Raw genomic sequence first — 24,533 nt, 5'->3', positions numbered from 1 at the left:
TTTAAAAGGGGATGGGCTATAGCCGGGATGGTGAAAAAGAAAGCAGCCCTGGCCTGCCAGAACCACAGGATTGAGCTTGTTATTCTCGCCTGGCTTCCTGAAAAGGCATGTACTAGCCAACAGCCTCTTCACTCTGGCCTATGTACATCAGCTGCATGGTACATTGAAAAACTAGCTCTACTTCTGACGTTTTGGAAATTTCAGATATTAAACCCTGTCTCTTAAAATTACCAATGAATTGAGGGAATGAGAGTCATACTCTTTCTTAGAGATCTCCTGTGAAGAGTGACACCTATATTGCTATGCTATAGGTATAGCACCTATTTTTTTTTGTTGTCAGAGGTGCTGGTGACACGCTGCTCAGCTTGATCCTGATCTCACTGGAGTGCACTGATGGGCAAGAAGGGGAGTCTCGTTGTACTCACCGGGTACTAATGTAATTGGACGGACTGTCTGGCCTTGCTGCACATTCAGAACAATTCCAACCTGATTCATAGGGTTCATTGAATTCTGCAGTGGTCTCACATTTCTTACTGGAAATCCCTGAGATTTAATAGAAATAATTACTTTCAGTTACAAGTATGTTCAATTCATAGGTGTAGTTTGGAGGGACAAGATGCTTCAGGCTGGCATTGTCAAATTTTGCAGCTGGTGCTGCCCTGTGTTCTGTTCCCTCTTCCCCCACCTACCCGATTGGTCCAGCGGCTCTCCCTTTCATACCTTCCTTCATACTAGGGCAGCGACAGCTAATTTAGAAGTGGTAGGGATAATCATTCAGCTTTCATGCTCTGATGCCGCTGAAGGCTCTGCCATCCTATCTGCTCTTATGTGCACTTCCTGTTGCTGTATGGGGCAGCGATGCTGGAAAAGAAATACATATTCCTTGCCTCTCTCTCCCCCCCCCCAAAAAAAATAAATTACTGAACTTTATTTCCTTTAGCCTGCTGCTCCTTTGAAATTCCAGCTCAGTCAGAACCACAGCCGAGATCAGACACCGCAAACCTTGGCTCTAGCTTTCTCTGGAACCCACTTAATGCCCCCCCCCCCACACCAAGTTTTGCCATTAGCTGTCACACTGGCCAGCACTCACCCCTCACTACATGACACAGCACCATTACTAAGCCACCAGGCTAGTCCTGCAGCAAATAATCTGGAATATGTTTCTCTTGGCTGTCACAAGCCACGTTTCTCAGAAGCTTCCAATTTTGGGTCACCATAGACAATTCTGCAGTATCTTCTGTAGCTGCTGAAGTAGTGGTAGTTTTTTCAAGTGATGGAGCACTCTGAATTTTTTTTTCCCCTCCAACTTTCTATTTTACTTTTGACAGAAAATATGCTCTCTGGCCCATCTCATTGTCTAAAGATATATATTCATGGGCCATGAGTCTTTTTTTAATGGAAGGTGTAGCTTCTTCTCCTCTCCCCCCACCCCACCCCTCCCTCTACAGAATTGTTATTTTTTGCCAAATTCATCTGACAGATACCACTGCCACCAAAATTCTTCTCTGGGTTTGTTTAGATCTCTTCCTGAACTTTATGATTCAGATATTATCTCCACAGTTCTATTTTGATCTAAATCATTGTTATGAAACACAACTCAACAGTAACAAAAAGGGGGGGAGGGGGGAATCCAAGATGACATTTTGAGCAGATGCTCTGGAAGAAGCCCTGTTCCTCACCTGGTATGTTTGCCTTGTTTGGCATTCCCCACTGTGTTCTGATGGGGAAAAGAAGGGGGAAAGTTCGGCAGTAGCCTTCAGCACTGGTCTCGACCCCGCTGTTAAGACAAACCACTCTTGAGGATTTCCAAACTTCAACCGGTTTGGGGGCGATGGTCTTTTCAACTCTGCTGTGGGAGATCTCTTTAGGAAGCAGTATAGACGGGCAAGTGTGGAATCCAGGTTTCCCGTGAAGGACCCTCCAGCACTGGAAAATTCCCCCGAATGCCACCAATTGAGTGGGGTAGAGCTTGGAGCATGGGGGAAGGAACTTCTGCGGAAGTGGTGGCTGTACTTGCAAAGCCAAATAAAGTGGACTCTCTCTGGGACGCTATCTTTGGTGAAAGTTGGTGAGAAGTTTTTGTTCTGAATTTATTAATGTTAATGGTTCACTTTCTGCCGAGCTTCAAGTGGCAAATCAGCAAGGTTCTCAAATATCTGCTCTAGATCCCTGGCTGCCTTCAAATCCGGGCTAAAGGCCTACCTGTTTGATGCTGCTTTCGACTCCTGACTTGTAACTTTTATCTTATCCTTATATGTCCTTCTGTCTGTCCTTCCCTTATCCTTTTTGGTCCTGTTTGTCCTGATTTAGATTGTAAGCTCTTTTGAGCAGGGACCGTCTTCTTCATGTTCAATTGTAAAGCGCTGCGTACGACTGGTAGCGCTATAGAAGTGATTTATAGTAGTAGATTTCAGGGTATCAGAGTTACAAGAAGTGTGTAATGTACTGGTCAAGGATAAGATCTTTATGGCCAGGAAGATGGAATATTTAGAAAATCAGACCAGGAAGAATACCTTCAAGTTTTTGAATTTTCCAAAGTCACCTTTAATTCCAGCTATTGATATGGTGAAAAGTAATATTTGAGAGAGATTTTGTTGATGCCATCTGAATAATTGTCATCAATTGTGAAAGCTCAATATTTGACTTTATCAAGACCTAGGAATGAAGGACAGACTATACAAGAAGCATGTGTTTCTAGTCTTAACCTAACCGAGTTCCTGGAATCATCATTAGAAGTAATCACTCAGAGAACTACCCTGCTTGTAACATTTGCTTTCGAACTGGACAGAAATGTGGTCCAGAAATTGTTTTTCCAGCATATGGATCAATTGTTCTTGGGTACTAAGATTAGAATATTTCGATGTGTACCCAGAAACATCGCCAGAAATTTCTGCCACTTCGCTCTAGGGTGCAGGCTATGGGATGTCTTTTTTGTTACGTTTTCCCTGTATGTGTTATATGAGGCTAAGTGTTGTGTCTTTAATGAACCTAAGCATTTGTTAGATTTTGTGGTATCTAAAGATGGGAGGAGAGTAATGGAATGATGTCTCATTGAGTAGGATATACTGTAGGAGTTGGCTGACATATGTCCCTAATTAGGCTTTTCGTTTTGTAAGGGAGTGGGAGAGGTCCTCTTCCTTTAAATTATTTTTTCTTTTATTTCTTTTTCTTGGATCCTTTTACTTTATAATGTGGACTATATTATGGTTTCTTGTTGCCTGTATTAAGAGTTTTCTCTATGTTTTTTTTTATTTCTGGTTTCATTGAATTGATGTAATTGTAATAAATGGAAGTTATTAAATAAATAAATACATTTAAAAAACAGTAACAAAAAGGAAGGCATGCCTTCATATACAGAGAGTAACTGCCAGAGCTGGAGGTCACTCAACTGCAGGAGCACAGGATTGGCTAAGCAGGACTGCAATTCAATAGTGCTTGGTGGGGGTGTACATCTAGTACAGTCTTATGGGCAAGGAGCAGTGACAACTACACTAGTAAGAAGATACTTAAACAATGCACTGCAATTAAAAGTGAATTATTAAAAAAAAAACAACGTAATTCCTACATGCTTTGTCTTAGCAGGTTATTCATGCTTTGCAAGGAGAAGCTGGGTGTGCTGTATATTGGGCCGACCTGAGCCACTTGCCTGGGTTGTTATGAAGATGGGCTGAGAGGCAACGGGTGAACTGGTCACATGGTTGGCATTCTGCATGACTTGGACAGGGCGTAACATCGGTTGGGTCACCACTGTGCCCAGACCGGAGGCAGCGTTCTGGGTCAGGATCAGGGACTGTCCCCCTGACTGAACGATAGGAGCCGTACCTTAAAGGGAGAAGGAAGAGAAAGCATGACAGCTACAAACCTCAGATAATATGGGCAAATCCCAGGGCATCCTGCAACAGAACTGATGGTCACAAGTTTGCTAACTGTAAGACAAAGCTTTAAGTGGGAACTCCAGTCAGGTTTTCAAAATATCAACAATGAATGAATGAATTATTATTATTTAACCGCAATTTATATTCCGCCTATACCTTTTCAGTTCAAGGTCGGATTACAACAAGAGGTACTAGATTATAAATCTAGGAATTACAATTCAAAAAACAACTAATAATACTAACAAGCCTGTTCATTTCAATTACAACCAGCTGATATAGAATCGATAACACAAAATAAAAAAGATTTTAGTTTCTTTCTAAATAATAATGTTGACAAGTTATCAAAGATAACGGAAAAGAATTCCATAATGTAGCCATCTGATATTGAAAGAAGAAGATAAATGGTTAATTGATTTTATCCCACTAGCATTTGGAAAACCCAATAACAAATGATTACGAGTGTTATATCTAAGACCTTTCATTCCGCAAAAGTGTAGCCAAGTTTATCATATAAGGTGGTACCTCACCAAACAAAATTTTAAAAACAGTAACATTCAGTTTAAAATAAATACAGGACATAATTGGCAACCAGTATCATTTTAAGTAGATGTTTTTAACTGAATCATATTTTGATAAACCATAAATCAATCTCACAGCTGTATTCTGTATAACTGTAAATGATTGATCGATGCTTTAGAACAGCAAACCAGCACAATATTGTCAAATAGGGGCAATAACAAAGACTGAACTAAAATCCTAAATATATCTCTATGAAAGAATTTTCTAATAGACCTTAATTTCCTAAGAACATGTAAAGATTTTTCCACTTTTGAATGAATGAATGCATGTGCATGCACATCTCTCTCATGAATATTCATGTGGATATCCTGAAAACCCGAATGGCTGGTTTGGGAAACCGCTTCTCTGTTTTGTTCCTCACATGGGTGTGGGAAATTCAGGAAAAAACATGGACATGCCCCCAGTCTGCCAACTCACAATCACGGCTTTTATAATTCCATTAGTAATAAATTAGTGGACACTGAAGAAGTTGCAGTCAAATGCTGAATGGAATTGTCCTATTCTAGTACCATGTTTTCATGTCAGCTCTCTCTGTTTTGGGGTTTTGTTTAATTTTTTTGCCATAAGGAATGGCATAGCTGGGTAGTAAATCTGCTTTCTCCCTCCCTGGGCAGCCCAGTCTCTTACCACTATTGTTTGCAAAGAGCGTGAGCAATGTCTTTTTCGCATTGTCGCTGTTCTGAGTTGCACTGTTACTGATAGACGTGGCAGTGTTCAGGTGGCTTCCCAGCGATGTGTGTGCAACAATGGGCACAGGGGCAGGAACCGGCTGCAAACTCACAGACACTAGAGAAACGGCAATAAATGCATTAAGTTAGCACTAAAGAAAAGAGCATTGTTCACTCTTAGGCTCTGCTTTAACTGCATGCACTTTTAAAGCATGTCCGATATATCACAAAGCTATAACAGCACTGTCCTCAGCAAATATCCAATCACAGCATACATGCGGGAAGAAGCGACTTTTGAAAGGCTGTAGCCTGAGTGACTGTACAGGAATTTGCCTTTGGTGTTAGAAGCAATCTCCCAGAGATCTCATAGCTGCAGAAAGCGAGCCCTCTGTACCTGTTGCAGTCTTGTCCACGAAGCCATAATCTTCGACCACAGACTCTTCAATCACATCACTCATCTTCTGCCATGGCTCCAGCTCCTCCTCCTCACATTCCATAAAAAGGTCTGTGTCCATCCTGCTGGAGAGAAGGGAGGCACACTGGGTAAGCAGAATGTCAGTCTCTCATCACACACACTTATTTTATTTCCTTTATTTGTTATACCACACTTCAATGAGGATATCAAAACGGTGTACAATAAAATCAATACATACAAAGTCAAATAAACATGAAGACAACAAAACTAGCCAAACAACCACCACATAAGGGAAGGGATGAAATAGCACAACAATTTAAGACCAGCAACATTAGTACTACAGGCAGGATACACTAGGGACAAAAAAAAAGACAAACAAATAAATTGTAAACTAAGTCTCGGCTCATATCCCCATGTTACTGATTAAATGATACCCAAGAAAGCCAGGTCTTAAGGTCTATCCTAAACTTCTTAGTAAGTTTTAGGGGTGAGACGTTCCAAAGCGAGCAAGCCAACAACTGAATGCTGTATGGTGTCAAGAATCCAGCCACAGTTTCTTATGTGAAGGGACCACCAATAAGTTGGTTCCAGATGACTGCGAAGAACTTCCTGGCTAATATGGGAGAGATGTAGAGAGTGCAAAATATTGGAATTCCAGAGCATGAGTCACAATCAACACTTAAACTGGATTCTGGCTTTAACAGGATGCCCAGTCTCATAAGGTCCTCTTGTAGTTTTTCACAATCCTCTTGCGATTTAGCAAATTTGAATAACTTTGTGTCGTCAGCAAATTTAATTACCTCACTAGTTACTCTTATCTCCAGATCATTTACAAATGTTAAAAAGCAGCGGTCCCAGCACAGACCCCTGGGGAACCCCACTATCTACCCTTCTCCATTGAGAATACTGACCCATTTAACCCTACTCTTTGTTTTCTATCTTTTAACTAGTTTTTAATCCACAATAGAACACTACCTCCTATCCCATGACTCTCCAATTTCCTCTGGAGTCTTCCATGAGGTACTTTGTCAAATGCCTTTTGAAAATCCAGATACACAATATCAACTGGCTCACCTTTATCCACATAAGGACATAAGAACATAAGAGTAGCCAAACCAGTCAAACCAATGGTCCATCTAGCCTAGTACCCTGTTTTCCAAACAGTGGCCAAGCCAGGTCACAAGTACCTGGCAGAAACCCAAATTGTGGCAACACTCCATACTACAAATCCCAGGACAAGCAGTTGCTTCCTATGTCTGTCTCAATAGCAGACTATGGATGTTTCCTCCAGGAATTTGTTCAAACCTTTTTAAAACCCAAATATGCTAACTGCTGTTACCACATCCTCCGGCAAACAGTTCCAGAGATTAACTATTTGTTGAATGACAAAATATTTCCTCCTATTTGTTTTAAAAGTATTTCCATGTAACTTCCTTGAGTGTCCCCTAGCTTTGTACTTTTATTTCTACTCATTCTACACCACTCAGGATTTTAAAGACCTCAATTATATCTCCCCTCATCCATCTCTTTTCCAAGCTGAAGAGCCCTAACCTCTTTAGCCTTTCCTCATACGAGAGGAGTTCCATCCCCTTTATTATTTTGGTCGCTGTTCTTTGAACCTTTTCTAATTCCGCTGTATCTTTTTTGATATATGGTGACCAGAACTGAACACAATACTCAAGATGTGAACGCACCATGGAGTGATATGATACAAAGGCATTATAGTATTTTCGGTCTTATTCACCATCCCTTTCCTAATAATTCATAGTAACATAGTAAATGACGGCAGGTAGCTGAACAGTCCATCCAGTGTGCCCAACAAGATAAACTCACTTTACATGGTATGTAATACTTTATATGTATACCCGAGTTTGATTTGTCTCTGCCTTTCTCAAGGCACAGACTGTAAAAGTCTGCCCAGCACTGTTCCTGTACTAAAAGTTTATTTATTTATTGCATTTGTATCCCACATTTTCCCACCTATTTGTAGGCTCAATGTGGCTTACAGAGTATTGTTATGACAAAGTCATTCCATGATATCTGATACAGTTATTAATGTACAAAGATTAAAAGATTCTGAAGCTAACGTCGAAGCCCCTTAATATTTACACTCTAGTCCATCCATATCTATTCAGTCACGATCAGGGCCGCCCTGCAACGGTTTTACTCTCCAAATACCGGTGTCGCCACCCAATCTCCGCTAAGATTCTGTAGATCCATTCCTTCTAAACAGGATTCCTTTGTGTTTATCCCAAGCACATTTGAATTCCATTGTTGTTTTCATCTCCACCACCTCCCGTAGGAGATGAAAATGGTGCTTTTTTTGGCCGCCACCGCACACTGAGCAGAAGATTTCAGAGTATTATCTATGACGACACTCAGATCTTTTTCTTGAGTGCTGACCCCCCAAGCATCAGGTAACTACGATCCGGCTTATGAGGTGGTGGAGAAAGAGACCACAAGGGCATCCTGTTTTTTCACACCGGTGGGAAATCCAGAGCAGCTGCATGATCCATCCACCATCCGCTAGGAGACAGAGAAAATACTGAACATTCCAGGTTGCATGATACCTTTAAGGAGTGGTTTAGTTGGAACTATTTTCTTTGTCTCCTTCAGCTGGTAGTTGGACACAACACATTAGTATGGACTGGTCTGGTATAGATGACAAGGAAGTTGTTTTTCTGTATTAGAGAGGTTTGTTCTCTCTATGTACCTTTTCCCATTAAGTTGTTATTTACAGCAGACAGTTTATTAGTCAGTGTCAAGGATAACCCGATTGCACTGTTTGTAACTGTACTGATAATGGACATTGTCTGAGTACATTTGAAAATAAATACTAAAAAAAAAAAAAAAAGGATGTACTGGCTTTTTTTCCAGTCCCAGCGTGGAAGTAGAGAGAGAAAGACCTCTTTACTGAGAGCAGTTATATTTCATAACCTGTGAGCAGCTATATTTCCTGTACTTCCCAGGTACTATTTAAATAGTAAACAAATGTTTAGTTAGTTTTATAATTGATCCATATTCAGTTACCTATTATGTGCTGCTTTGTTCCATCTGTTTTTATGGTTTACTGTTCAATATTTTTTTCATTACAATAAAACATTTTTAGTTTATTGCTTCTGCTTGTCTGGACTAAGAATCCTGGTGGTTTGTGTGTTGGGTCCGTGAGTGCATTCTGGGAACTGTGGGACCACTGAGAGTTTGGCCCCCAGTAACCTAGAAATCACTGGGGATAATTTAAGAGCGGGAGACTCGCCCAGAGGCGGTTGGGACCCAGTCAGTAGGAGGAGGGTGCTAGTGTAGAGCACAAGCGGAAGGTGCAGGCGGACCTGAGCAGGGCTGGGGATAGACTCTCTAAGTGGCCACAGAGTAGCCCAGGCTGTGACAGACCTTTGTCCTTCTTTTTTTATGGCAGTGTAGTGGGATTGTCAGACTCAGTGTATGGTTCAGATTTTTTTTTAATCTGTAACATCCAGAAAAAAAGAGCACAGTGAACAAGTGCAGCAGTAACAGGGTCCTTTCCCCATTCAGTGAGATTAGTAGTGTGCTGATGGTGACTGGTAGCAGCCCTCAGACACTGGAGATGCCTGACCTAACAGGGAAGGCCGACTCCCTCAAAAGCGCATGGTTTGGAATAAGGTATCTTTCAAAGAGATCACCAAAACAGGGAAGATAGGGTATCCCGATAGCAAGGTTGCAATAGAGAGCATAGTAGACCAGGAGTCTTTAAATAAAAAGCAGACAGATTTTCAAGATTGTACATTATCACTGTCAACTGCTGAGCAAGATGTAAATAGGAACAACAAACATTGTCTGAAATGTCTATATGCGAATGCCAGAAGCCTAAGAAACAAAGTGGGAGAGTTAAAATATATTGGACTAAATGAAAAAAATAAAATAAAATACGCATTTCTGAGACCTGGTGGAAGGAGGATAACCAGTGGGCCACTGTCATACCAGGATACAAATTATATCGCAGTGATAGGGTGGATCGAATTGGTGGAGGGGGTAGCATTATATGTTAAGGAGGGCCTTGAATCAAATAGATTGAAAATTCTGCAGGACACAAAACATCTTGGAATCCCTATGGATTGAAATTCCATGTGTAAAGGGGAAAAGGATAGTGATAGGAGTGTACTACTGACCACCTGGCCAGGACGAACAGATGAACAAATGTTATCAGAAATTAGGGAGGCTAACTATCACAAAACTAGCCAGCAGCCTGGGCTACCCGTGGCCACTTAGAGGGTCTATCCCTAGCACAGCTCAGGACCACCTGCACCTTGTGCTCTACACTAGCACCCTCCTCCCACCGACTGGGTCCCAACCGCCTCTGGGCAAGTCTCCCGCTCTCAAATTATCCCCCGTGATTTCTAGGTTACTGGGGGCCAAACTCCCAGTGGTCCCACAGTTTCCAGAAAGCACTCACGGACCCAACATACAAACCACCAGGATTCTTTATCAGTCCAGATAAAGAGGCAATAAACTACAAATGTTTATCTGTTAAGTGAACCATAAAAACAGATGGAACAAAACAGCACATAATAACAGATAACTGAATATGGATCAGTTATAACCAACATTTTTTATTAATGACAATACAAAAGAAATATATACAATAATGGCAATAGAAATTCAAATAGCAAAACATACACAGTTAAAAACAACATGAGATAGCCTGTCATCATACTTTTAACAATTTCTATCCCCATCCAACCCCAACCCTCAAAACCCCTCCATCCCTCCCCCAAGTTGCTACCATTAAAATACGTTGAGCCAAGCAACAACAAACACAGTGAGCCTGGTCTCTTATGACCCCCTGTGTTGACAACAAGCTATAGTGCTGCAATAAGCAATAAACAGCTGCTCCCCTTCCCTTCCCACCCAAGGAAAACAAACAAACAAACCACACTGGATCCAAACAACCATTAAAGAGTGTTTAAAATGCCACTATGAGCAAGAGGTGAATGGGAATGATTGTAAGGCTCTCACACCTGAAGGAAAGCTTTTTTCCATCTTGGCCACATTCGCTCTCATAACATTAAGGAATGGAGCTTATTGCGCCATGCCCAATAGGATGGAGAATCCGCCACTGTCCACACCCTCAAAATCACCTTTTTCCCCACCATGCTGGCCTTCCGGAGAAAAAGTCTAGTTCCCCCTCTTTGTGAATTAAAAACCTCACTTCTATCCAAGAGACGTCCCATTGGTGAGAGTGGGATATGGAAAGCCAACACATTTTCCAAGTATAATACAATATTTACCCCAAAAAACTCTTATACAGGAACAGGACCAAAAAGCATGAAAAAGGTATAGATCTCCACATTACATTTCTGGCAAATGGGAGAATCTGCTCCCCATCTTAAAAAGATGTTCCCGAGTGCGATATAATCTATATATATTACGAAACTGGCATTCCCTAAGATCCGCATTCATGTTGAGAGTAGGGATTCTCGTAAGCAAAGAAAATAAATTTATTGCAGCCAGTGGTCTTTGCAAGTCAGCACTCCATCGAGCTGTTAGAAGTGAGAGGGCTCTAGTGAGGTACAATTGCATAAAGAGTTTATGTAAAGTAGATATTGATAAATGATCCTCCCTAGCAGCTGCTATAAACTCGTGAAACTTCAAACAATGAGAGGTGTAAATCTGTGAAGACCTAATGAGGAAATATAGAGTCGGAGTTGGCGATATGCATATATGTTCTGAGGCATGCCTAATGTGCCACCTCCCAGATTATGCAATGGTTTGAATTGGCCCTCAACCTCCAGCACATAGCATAATTGAGAGATATCCAGGGTGTGCTAGTAGCAGAAAACACAATTATCACTGCTTAGTGTAAACTCCGCGTCACCTTTAATTGGAATGAGATCCGAGACCTCTGATGACAAACCCCAATAATGGGCGAGATCTCTCCAGGCCCCCTGCAAAAGGCGAAGGAGAATGCTATGTTTTACTTTTACTGGCAATTTCTGTGTGGGCAAATGCAAAAGATACAGCGGATGCCAAGGGTAAAAGTAAGCATATTCGAAAGACAAGGGGGTGTAGCCTTGACCTTCCAATGTCCAATCCAACAGATAATGAAGTAAACAGGCTGAATTGTACTCCCTAAGATCAGGGAGTTCCAAACCACCCAACCCCAAAGAGCCAATCAACTACTGAAATTTTAATTTGGGTTAACTTCTCCCCAACAAAATGTTGTCAAAATATGTTGCAACACCCGAAGATCCTTATTTAATAGCTTGACAGGTAACATCTGGAGCGCATACAGCCATCTAGGAAATACCACCATAAGTACATAAGTATTGCCATACTGGGACATCAAGCCCAGCATCCTGTTTCCAACAGTAGCCAAATCCAGGTCACAAGTACCATTTTGAATAACTGAATCCTGCCATGAAGGCTTAGCGGTAAGTGTCTCCAAACCTATACACTGGAGTGTATTGTGTTGTGTGTATCGTCAAGTGTATACCCAAATAGCAAAATGAGTCATGTGCCCATTTTAAGGGGAAGTACCCCAGCCATTGTTGACGAAGTTGAGATTGTGAAGCTAATGCTAAGAATTTGGAAAAATTAATTTTAAAAACTGAATAATCTCCATATTCTGTAAACGTTTCCAAGAGAGCAAGCAATGACTGATGCGGATTAGTAATGTGAACCAATAAATCATCCACAAAAGCAGAAATTTGAAACAAACTGAATGAATCTGTACCCACTAGAGTTCTAGGCGACACTGGTTTTCTCGTATTATGGATCTAGGGTCAAACAAAAAGTAAAGGTGAGAGGGGATAGATCTGATGAATTCCTCTAAATAGAGAAAATGGTTGACAGTCTGGGCCATTCAAGGAAAGCATAGCCTGCAGGTCAGAATACAACACTTTTATAGCCATCAAAAACAGACCCTGAATCCCATGTCTCCAAAGTAGTAAACAAAAAGTCCCAATCAACCCGGTCAAATGCATTCTCTGTGTCAAAACTAACAAGAGAAGGTATGCTTTCATTATGTATCTGTTCTAAGGAAGCCAAAATTGCTCTAACATTTTTAGTGGCCAACTGCCCCCCTAACAAACCCCACTTGGACCTCGTCAACCAAGGATGAAAGTATCTCGGCCAATCTATTAGCCAACAATTTTGATTCAAAGTTCAAAAGTGAAATAGGGCGGTAGGAAGAGAGCAATAGTGGGTCCTACCAGATTTGGGTGACACAATCATCTTGGAGAGGGGTAGATGCCCCAACTCTAGTATTGCAGTAAAATGAGCCACAAATGGGAGCCTATAGGTGTGGCTTATAGTTTAAAGAATTTAACATGGCAGCCGCCAGGCCACAGTGTCTTAGCCAATGCACTTGCATGTATCGCAAAGTGAACTTCATCCATTTCAATAGGTGCATTTAGTCTTGTCAACTGAGCCAAATTAACTTTTGGTAAATCTAAATTTTCTAGATACAAAGAGCTCGGCATAATGTCAGAGGCTGTATAAAATGTGGCTAAATAATCTTGAAAAGTTTTATTTATGATAACATCAGAACTAGTTATAGAACCATTGGACTCTTGGAGTTGGAGTATCTTGTGGTGCCCTGTATGGGCATTAATTAAATGAGACATAAGCCTACCATTCTTATTACCATATTGAAACAACTGATATTTATAATTAATAGATTTGGCCGTACATTGATGTAATAGCTCATTTAATTCCTGCTGAGTAGTAAACAGTAAGGATTTATTATAAACAGTGGGAACCTCCCCGGAGGAGCTGGGCACCACTCTCACCTCAGAAGACCGAGTCAACGAGCTCCGGTCAAGCTGCTCTGAACCATAATCTGTATAAGCGCGCCCTTTTTTTTTTTTTTTTTACACTGTGAGGAAAGTTGGAGGCAGGCAGCAAACGAGGGACTCCGGGAGGAGGGGGAATGGGGTAAGGCAGGGACAGGGAACAAAACCAAGTATGCCTTCAAAGTGGGCACCACCAGCCACAACACCCCCGCTCTACTGGCAAAGCACAGGAGCCACCCCAGGCAAAAATCCAGGAGCTGATCAAGCGACGTCCACACCTGCTGGGAGATAGAGATATATTGAAGGCAGAAGAAGCTAGCCGTCCAGGGTCACTGTGTCTTCTCTATCTCCACCTGCTGGTAGACGGATACAACCCATCAGTTAATGGATTCATCTGCTGCTGATGACAAGGAAGGGTAGATTTTGTTTTGCAAGATGACAACCATCCAGGATATTTTGGAAATAGAATGGAAAAACGTTTGTTCTCATGTGCAACTTTCTTTAAACTAGTCACCTTATTTTCGAACTTCTCTTACTCTCTTACCTATCTTTGGGCCCTGTTTACTAAGCCGCACTGAAGGGGGGCAAATGTTTTTAGTGTGCACTAATTAACGATACAGACACCCATAGGAATATAATGGGTGTGTCTATCATTAGCGCGCGCTAATTTTTAATGTGCACTAAAAGGTTTCTGTGCCTACAGCGCGGCTTAGTAAACAGAGCCTCTACATGTTCCATCTTTGTTTATACAATATGCTGTCTATGAAAAGGTTCTAATATTTTTACTGCTGTTAACTGTCTTTTGCTCATGTTTGATTTATTCCAACTGTACACCACCATGAGTGAATTCTTTCAAAAAGTTGGTAAATAAATCCTAATAAATAAAGTTAGTGAAAGGGAAGGGAAATGGAACTTGATATACCGCCTTTCAGAGGTTTATGCAACTACATTCAAAGCGGTTTACATATATTCAGGTCCTTATTTGTACCTGGGGCAATGGAGAGTTAAGTGACTTGTCCAGACTCACAAGGAGCTGCAGTGGGAATCAAACCCAGTTCCCCAGGATCAAAGTCCGCTGCACTAACCACTAGGCTATATAGAATTTAATGATATGGGAGATGTGGGAGATTTAACCCTATAGGAAGGTTTGAAATCAGTTATTAGAGGAGTGTTTATCAAATGGTGCTCTAGAATCAAAAAGGAGAAGCAGGCTAAAGAAAGTGATTAATTACAACAAATTAAACATTGAAATCACAAATATTTAGACAAGAAGCTGATAAACTTAGCGAGAGCTTGGATATAAAGTAAAAGTTTTCCCAGACATTGCAAGGGTGACTCAGAAGCGATAGCAACTCTTTCTGGGGCTCATTTTCGTAGCATTTCACTATGGAACTTTGTAAGTTCTGGTGCTTTGAATATACATCTCTATGTGTTCTGCAATTTGGTGCTCTTTTTTGGCTGAATTACCCATGTAAATAATGTGTTGTTAAGTTCAATTCAGTATATTTTCTTTGATCCTGAGCATTTAAAACAAGTTTGTAGTCTAAGTCACCGGTTATTACTTCCCATCCTTCTAAATTTTTATCCACCTCAACTCCATAATTAAGTAAAATGGATGGTGTATTCCTTTCTATTTCTTGAAAAATTGTTTTCTTAGGCTTATTCCTTGTCCCTTGCTAAAACTGTGGACTTGAAGACAGATTTACAATAGTTTGTTTTCTTATAACTTTTTTTTAGTAAGTTTGTTTTTTCCTTGATATTTCTATCTTTTTCTGTTACAAGATGTAATGTCTTGGAATCTGTTTAATATTATTACTATTATTTGTTACATTTGTATCCCACATTTTCCCACCTTTTTGCAGGCTCAATGTGGCTTACATATTACCGCTAACGGCGTTAGCCAATTCCGGTTTGAACAAATACATGGTATGAATGAATACAACGTGATATTGAACAAAGTAATGAATACAAAGTAATATATTCTTATAAATAATTAAAAAAAAACCACAAACAAACTTAGAAACCCACAAACAAACTTAGAGCGAGCCTACAAAGGGAGCCCATCAACTAAAAGAAGCCCAACAACTGTATTATGAATGGCGTAACAAATCAGGGAAACTCTTGGCTTCTAAATTAAAAAAGAGATTCAATTGCGTAATCATATTACTACAATCTGAAGTAGCACTGGAGAACTTCTTTAGAGTTTTTCCAACAATTTGTATGCAAGTGATAGTTCAATAGACCCTAAAAATATTTCTCAATATTTGTCAGAAATCCAGTTACCCAAATTACAGGAACTAACTCCAGACTCCGCTCCTTCTATCTCGCTGCATCTTATGCCTGGAATAGGCTTCCTGAGCCATTACCTCTAGCTCCATCCCTGGCTGCCTTCAAATCCGGGCTAAAGGCCTACCTGTTTGATGCTGCTTTCGACTCCTGACTTGTCACTTTTATCTTATCCTTGTGTCCTTCTGTCTGTCCTTCCCTTATCCTTATTGGTCCTGTCTGTTTGTCCTGATTTAGATTGTAAACTCTTTTGAGCAGGGACTGTCTTTCTTCATGTTCAATTGTAAAGCGCTGCGTACGACTGGTAGCGCTATAGAAGTGATTTATAGTAGTAGTAGTATTATGTGGATCATACCGTCCTATCTCATTGATAAATGTGGATTTAAAAATTCTATCAAAAATCTTGACTGACACCTGAGCTCTATTCTGGCTCAAATTATCAATCCAGATTGAGCAGGATTTATACCAGGTTGACAAACTACTGATAACATAAAACGGGTATTACATCTAGCTTGGGCAGCCAGGGCAGGTTATCAACTCGCATTTTTCGTAGCAGTAGATGCTGAGAAAGCTTTCAGCTGTGTCCATTGAGACTTTGTTTCAAGTATTGGAAAAAGTAGGGGCAGGTCCCAGCTATTTACACTGGAATAAACTGTTATACTATAACCCTTGCGCATGTTCAAAACTTAATGGAGAATATACCGCTAATTGAACCTGGATAGGTACATCAGAGAGGGATGCCCCCCCTACTGCTGCTCTTGTAATGGAACCTTTTGCACAAAGAATGCGAGATCTAGAGGATGTTGTGGAAATAACAATTGGAAAGACTTCCAACAAAATATTCATGTTTGCAGATGACATCACTTTATCATTAAACATCATACATCTATCCCTGTGATTATGAGGGAAATGCTGTGTTATGGTCAAGTCTCAAGGCTCAAAGCAAACTTGGGTAAAACCGAATATAAATATAGATGATCATGAATGGAAAGCAATTAAAGAGAACTTTCCCTTTAAATGTATATCTATTAAATTGAAATATCTAGGACTGTCACCCAGGATCCACAAATATTGTCTGCAGCCAATTATTTACCTTTGATTAATAAGATTAAAACAGACTTGTGAGACTGGTCTTGGGAATTTTCATGGCTAGGCCTAATGGCCATCATTAAAAGGAATGTCCTACTGAAATCCTTATACCTTTTTCAATCTTTACCTATTATGATTCCCTCAGATGCTATAAATCATTGGCAGAAGATGCTGATTACATTTATATGGAATAATCACAGATCCAGAATAACTAGAACTCTGCTGATATGTAAAAGGGATTTGGGAGGTTTGGGAGTCCTTAACTTAAATTACTATGTGGCAGCTCAAGTTAGGCATTTATGGGACTGGACACAAGTGGGACTACACAAACCATATGTGGAAATTGAACAGTTCTATTGTAAAGACATGGTATTAAGTAATCTACCTAAGGTCTCTTGGCCAAGACAGGGCCGGATGATGACCCCCCCAATCATACAATAGAACTATACTACAAACTTGGAATGCCCAAGTCTTGGCTCAATGGGGTAAAAACTGGAAATCATGATTAACCCCATTATGGACAATAGTAGCTGATAAATTCATGCAATATGGCACTTGCTTCATAAGCAGGAAGCAGAATGGCTTTTGTTGTATGTATTGCTGTTTGAAAACGTAGACTAAAATCCTTTGAACAACTGCAGAAAGAATTCCACTTAGATGAGAGATTTTTACAATATCTCCAGTTGAGCATGGTTTATTGGATAATAGTTAGATATCTACCCTTACTAGAGAATATGACATTTTCCAGCCATTGGACTTATATGAATAGAAATTTCAGCACCCTTTGTTGGAGAAATTGTGGTGTCCAGAGTTCTTACATACACATCTGGCGGGACTGTACAATCATTTGTCCATTTTGGAATACAGTCAACAGTGCCTTTTAAATATGGGTTTGCAACAGATTGATATCTCTTTTCAAAAAATACTGAAAAGAGATATCAAAGCTGCAAGATGTGAAATAGCGAGATTATGGAAGGGAAGTCTAGCAACTTCCTTAACAGACTGGAAAAAATAGATGGAGAAGTTGACAGCTATCAGGCATAGTAAGAACTCCAAATCCAGAAATTATGGTCTCCATTACAGAGTTATTTGGACACTAACACTACGGAAATATAGTTCATTGCTCTTCCGTATCAGTGCTGTGTTATGAGAGGATGGGAGAGGGGAAATAAAAGGAAGGGAACTAGGAGCTACTTATAATTTAGTCTCTTAATTACTATGATTGTAATACAGTTTATATAGATGTTAACTTCCTTATATTATCTTTTGATACAGAAGTTAACATATGAGCTGGCTGTTAATGGTCAGCTGTTATCTCTTCTAACAAAATAAATTTGAATAAAGATTTAAATTGGAGAAAAAAAGAACTGGGGGATGTAACTTGATTTAGAGGAAGCACTGGGGATTTTAATGGGCTATGATGCAGCACTGGGGGATGTAACTGGATTTAACATAGTACCATAGTAACGAGAGGACATGAAATAAGATTGAAGGGGGGCAGACTCAGGAAAGATGTCAGGAAGTATTTTTTCACAGAGAGGGTGGTGGATGCTTGGAATGCCCTCCCGCGGGAGGTGGTGGAGATGAAAACGGAAACGGAATTCAAACATGCGTGGGATATACATAAAGGAATCCTGTGTAGAAGGAATGGATCCTCAGAAGCTTAGCCGAAATAGGGTGGCGGAGCAGGTGGGGGGAAGAGGGGTTGGTGGTTGGGAGGCGAGGATAGTGGAGGGCAGACTTATACGGTCTGTGCCCTGAAAAAGACAGGTACAAATCAAGGTAAGGTATACACATATGAGTTTATCTTGTTGGGCAGACTGGATGGACCATGCAGGTCTTTTTGTGCCGTCATCTACTATGTTACGGCAGAAAAAGACCTGCATGGTCCATCCAGTCTGCGTCTGCCCAACAAGATAAACTCATATGTGCTACTTTTTGTGTATACCTTACCTTGATTTGTACCTGTCCTTTTCAGGGCACAGACCATATAAGTCTGCCCAGCACTATCCCCGCCTCCCAACCACCAGCCCCTCCTCCCACCACCGGCTCTGGCACTGACCATATAAGTCTGCCCAGCACTATCGCTGCCTCCCAACCACCAGCCCCACTTCTGGGGATTTTAATGGGATATGATGCAGCACTGGGGGATGTAACTGGTACACTGGGGCTTTTAATGGGATATTATAGAGGATTAGGGGATGTAACTTGATTTAGAGGCAGCACTGGGTATTTTAAAGGGTTGTGATGCACAACTGGGGGATGGATTTTTAGAGGCAGGGCAGAGGAGGGATGTAAGTGGCTGTAATGCAGCGCTGGGGTGTGAGTTACGGGGTCAACCGGGTGCAAGTGAAATCTCTGCCCGGGGCCTGATCTTCCCTCTCCGGGTCGCTCACACGCGGCGGAGGAACACAGAAAATAGTGCGCTTGCCCAATATGGCGGCGGGGCCGGGGGTTGGAGGGGGCGCGGGCGACTGGTTCAGTAATTTCCCTTCCTCCCCTCCCCCACCCCGTTTCTGCTCCGGTAAGGCGACCAGGCTCCCACAACAGCGGTTTTGTACTGGTGAGGGGGGGAGGAGGGGCGGTGCTTGGCCGTTGCCTCCCCCGCCCCGTAGAAGCCCCTTCCCCCTCCGCGTCGGCACTCACCTCCCTCTCCTTCTCGGCGGCTCTCGCGCGGCGGCGACGGCCTCAGCCCGGCCCGGGTCGGCGGCGCCAGTAACGGAGAAGCGCGAAGCTCTGCGCGCGCCGGGATACAAAGGGAAGAAAGGACTGCGCGGCGGCGGAGGGATACCCGTGAGGTCATTTCCGCTCCATGGCACCTCGGCCCCCTGATTGGCCAGGATGGCGAGGCGGTGCTTAGCTTCAACCTCTTCCTTCCTTCCTCCCCTCCAGAGACAACCTAACCCGACTGTAGTAGTCTGTTTTTGCAGTCTCCTCTGCTTCAGGTTTGGTTAAATGTAACTGCCTTAAACTGTGGAAGGATAAAGTAATCCTGACAGCTGAAGTGATCCCTCCCTCTGACCTCATAAGCCCTCCTGCCCTTACCCTGTAAAACAGACTCAGCCCTGCTGCCCTCTTCAATCCTCAACCCTGTGACCCCGCCTTCTGCCTACCTAGTACCCTGATATCTTCAACCCCGCTACCCCGCCATATTCTAACCTAGTACCCTGCGATATCCTCTACCCGTTCCGCCATCTCTCATCTAGTACCATGCGATATCTTCAACCCCGATATTTTCTAATCTAGTACCCTGCTATATCCTCAACCCTGCTACCCCGTGATATCCTCAACCCCTGCCGCTAATCTAGTACCCTGCTAAATCCAATATCCCGCCATCTTCTAACCTAGTACCATGTGATATGTTGAACCCCGCTACCCCGCCATCTTCTAACCTAGTACCCTGCGATATCCTCTACCCCAACGCTCCGCCATCTCTCATCTCGTACCATGCGATATCTTCAACCCCGATATCTTCTAATCTAGTACCCTGCTATATCCTCAACCCCTGCCGCTAATCTAGTACCCTGATAAATCCAATATCCCGCCATTTCTAATCTAGTACCATGTGATATCTTCAACCCCGCTACCCCGCCATATTCTAACCTAGTACCCTGCTATATCCTCTACCCTAACGTTCCGCCATCTCTCATCTAGTACCATGCGATATCTTCAACCCCGATATCTTCTAATCTAGTACCCTGCGATATCCTCAACCCCAATACCCTGCCGCTAATCTAGTACCCTGCTAAATCCAATATCCCGCCATCTTCTAACTTAGTACCCTGCTATATCCTCAACCCTGCTACCCAGTGATATCCTCAACCCCTGCCGCTAATCTAGTACCCTGCTAAATCCAATATCCCGCCATCTTCTAATCTAGTACCCTGCTATATCCTCAACCCTGCTACCCTGTGATATCCTCAACCCCTGCCGCTAATCTAGTACCCTGATAAATCCAATATCCCGCCATTTCTAATCTAGTACCATGTGATATTTTCAACCCCGCTACCCCGCCATCTTCTAACCTAGTACCCTGCGATATCCTCTACCCCAACGCTCCGCCATCTCTCATCTCGTACCATGTGATATCTTCAACCCCGATATCTTCTAATCTAGTACCCTGCTATATCCTCAACCCTGCTACCCCGCGATATCCTCAACCCCAATACCCTGCCGCTAATCTAGTACCCTGCTAAATCCAATATCCCGCCATCTTCTAACCTAGTACCCTGCTATATCCTCAACCCTGCTACCCCGTGATATCCTCAACCCCTGCCGCTAATCTAGTACCCTGCTAAATCCAATATCCTGCCATTTCTAATCTAGTACCATGTGATATCTTCAACCCCGCTACCCCGCCATATTCTAACCTAGTACCCTGCGAAATCCTCTACCCTAACATTCCGCCATCTCTCATCTAGTACCATGCGATATCTTCAACCCCGATATCTTCTAACCTAGTACTCTGCTATATCCTCAACCCTGCTACCCCGCGATATCCTCAACCCCAATACCCTGCCGCTAATCTAGTACCCTGCTAAATCCAATAACCCGCCATCTTCTAACCTAGTACCCTGCTATATCCTCAACCCCGCTACCCTATCTTCTAATCTAGTGCCCTGAAATATCCTTAATCCTGATACACTGCAATCTTCTAATCTAGTACCCTGTGATATCCTCAACCCCGCCATCTTCTAACCTAGTACCCTGTGATATCCTCAACCCCAATATCTTCTAATCTAGTACCCTGCGGTATCCTCAACCCCATTACCCCACCATTTTTAGTCCTAAGGGCCTCTGATGTCCCCAACCCCATCACTTCGTCATCTTCTAAGCCACTACCCTGCGAAATTCCCAACACTGTATCCCACCATTTTCTAACCTTGTACCTTTCAATATTTTTAAATCTGTTACCCCATCATCTTCTAATCTAGTGCCCTGTGATATCCTCAACCTAGCACCCTGCAATATCCTTACTTGTTACCCCACCATTTTCTAACATAGTACCCTGTGATAATCCTGTTACCCCTCTATTTTCTACCTAGCACCCTGCGATATCCTTCACTCCATTACCCCCACCACCTTCTAATCTAATACCCTGCTATATTCTTAATCCTGTTATGCCACCAACTTCTTACCTACTACCCTGTGATATCCTCAACTCTGTTACTCCGCCATTTTCTAACCTAGTACCCTGCAATATCCTTACTCCTGTTACCCCATCATCTTCTAATCTAGCACTCTGTGATATCCTTACTCCTGTTACCCCATCTTCTAACCTAGTACCCTGCAATATCCTCAACCCCGATACCCTGCCATCTTCTAACTTAGCAGTCTGCAATATCCTTAATTCATCTTCTAATCTAGTGCCCTGCCCTGCCCTGTGATATCCTTAATCTTGTACCCTGCCACCTACTAACCCAGTACTGTGATATTCTCAACCCTGTTACCCCGTCATCTTCTAATCTAGCACCCTGTGAGATCCTCAATCCTGTTACCCCAACAACTTCTAACCTAGTACCCTGTGATATCCTTAATCCTATTACCCCAATATCTTCTAATCTACTACCCTGCGATATCCTCAACCCCGATACCCTGCCATCTTCTGTCCTAATGGCCTCTGATATCCTCAACTCTACTACTACTACTTAACATTTCTAGAGCGCTACTAGGGTTACGCAGCGCTGTACAGTTTAACAAAAAGGACGGTCCCTGCTCCAAGGAGCTTACAATCTAATGGGCGAAATGTCAAGTTGGGGCAGTCTAGATTTCCTGAATAGAGGTGTGGTGGTTAGGTGCCGAAGGCGACATTGAAGAGGTAGGCTTTGAGCAAGGCTTTGAAGATAGGCAGTGAGGGGGCCTGGCGTATGGGCTCAGGGAGATTATTCCAGGCATGGGGTGAGGCGAGGCAGAAAGGGCGGAGCCTGGAGTTGGCGGAGAAGGGTACTGAAAGGAGGGATTTGTCTTGAGAGCGGAGGCTACGGGTGGGAACGTAAGGGGAGATGAGGGTAGAGAGGTAGGGAGGGGCTGCAGAACGAGTCATTTGTAGGTTAATAGGAGAAGCTTGAACTGTATGCGGTACCTGATCGGAAGCCAGTGAAGTGATTTGAGGAGAGGGGTGATATATCAGTCCAGGCGGAAGATAAGACGTGCAGCAGAGTTCAGAACGGACTGAAGGGGGGATAGATGGCAAAGTGGGAAGCCAGTGAGGAGTAGGTTGCAGTAGTCAAGTCACTTTGCCATCTTCTGACCTACTTCCCTGCAATATCCTCAACCCTGTTACATCCAGCATGGCTCTGGAATACAGTGATATCTTCAATCCCATCACCTCCCTATATTCCACCCTAGTAGCCTGCAATATCTTCAACCCTAATACCATGCCTAGTATCCTGTGAAATCTTCAGACCTGAAATTCTTGCCATAATCAGCCTTGGTACCCTCTGACATCAGTCCTAGTATTCTCACCCAAGAGTCAGGTTCTGAGGTGGCTGTGTCTAGTCAGACAAATTCAGACTACCATGACTAAACTTGAAGGGTATGAGATGAAAAACTATTAAGGACAATGATCCTGGGAGGAAATTATAAAGATTATGCTACCCCATTGCTCACTGAATTGCACTGGCTGCCGGTAAAGGCTAGGATACATTTTAAATTACTGTCATTCATTTTATATATTGTAGCTCCCGAATATCTTCAAGATATAATTTCTTTTTATTCTCTTTCTAGGGCATTGCTCTCTGCTCAGTAAGTTAAATTATGTATTCCAGCGATATCAACTTGTTGGAAATCAACTACCAGAACTTTGATTGTTAGGGGTCGCTTTGTGGAATTAATTGCCATGTAGTATCCGCAATATCACTTGTTATCATACTTTTAGGAGAATTGTTAAAGGCTTTCTTTTTACCTTATATTTGACATATATTTAGACTCAGTATGAATTATGATAGCCATAAGAGGGATTATCTCTTTGGTTTGTATCTTGATTGTGATCATCTTGAGCCACTTCAGTAAAGCGAAATAAACATGTCAATGTATCTCGGGTACAATTTACAACTCAAGGATCAGTTTTATCACCCATATTATTCAACTTATACGTCAGTCCGTTCTCATTACTTATCCAGTCATTAGGCATTAATTAGTATTCATATGCTGATGACTTTCTTCTTATTCATTATGTACAACCGTCAAATATTGATTTGATGCCAATTCAAAATTGTCTTGACGAAGTTGCCAAATGGCTCACAAAACACCATTTAATGCTAAATCAAGACAAGACAATAACATCTTGGATAATGGGGTATGGACCAATACTGTCATTAATACCTACCTTGTTTCTTAAAAAGATACCTACGGTAAAATCTTTTAAGTATCTTGGTGTCATTATTGATTCGACATTAACATTTACTGAACAAATATCAGATGTTGTAAAAAAAAATCCTTTTATCACTTACGGAAGATACAATCTTTTAGAAACTCAATTGACAAAGATTCGCTATGGACCCTCACATATGCCTACATCATCACCTGCTTGGACTATTGTAATACTATCTATGCAGGGCTTACAAAGGCCAACTTAAAACGCTTGCAAATGATACAAAACACGGCAGCTCGGGGTATCTGCAGAGCATCCAAATATCCTTGGGAGCTTAGCCGAGTTTAGGTGGGGATAGTGCTGGGCAGACTTATACGGTCTATGCCAGAGCCAGTGGTGGGAGGCGGGGCTCGTGGTTGGGAAGCGGAGATAGTGCTGGGCAGACTTATACGGTCTGTGCCAGAGCTGGTGGTAGGAGGCGGGACTGGTAGTTGGAAGGTGGGGATAGTGCTGGGCAGACTTATACAGTCTGTGCCCTGA

The 24,533-nt window shown here is 42.2% G+C and overlaps 1 protein-coding gene across 1 annotated transcript in view; it reads right to left on the bottom strand.

Annotated features, from left to right (window-relative positions):
• The window catches only part of POGZ (pogo transposable element derived with ZNF domain), a 31,834-nt gene extending 12,387 nt beyond the window's left edge, over window positions 1–19,447 (bottom strand). The window contains 5 exon segments of the mRNA XM_030187048.1: window positions 426–543; window positions 3,647–3,822; window positions 5,082–5,240; window positions 5,517–5,641; window positions 19,328–19,447. Coding sequence (XP_030042908.1) covers window positions 426–543; window positions 3,647–3,822; window positions 5,082–5,240; window positions 5,517–5,637 — 574 coding nt within the window. The 5' untranslated portion in view covers window positions 5,638–5,641; window positions 19,328–19,447.
• Between the last annotated feature and the right edge of the window lie 5,086 nt (window positions 19,448–24,533).

The sequence above is a fragment of the Microcaecilia unicolor genome, chromosome 14 (genome assembly GCF_901765095.1).
Source record: "Microcaecilia unicolor chromosome 14, aMicUni1.1, whole genome shotgun sequence".
Lineage (NCBI taxonomy): Eukaryota > Metazoa > Chordata > Amphibia > Gymnophiona > Siphonopidae > Microcaecilia > Microcaecilia unicolor.
The sequence above is the reverse complement of the archived record's forward strand: the minus strand, read 5'-3'. Positions and strand labels throughout refer to the sequence as shown.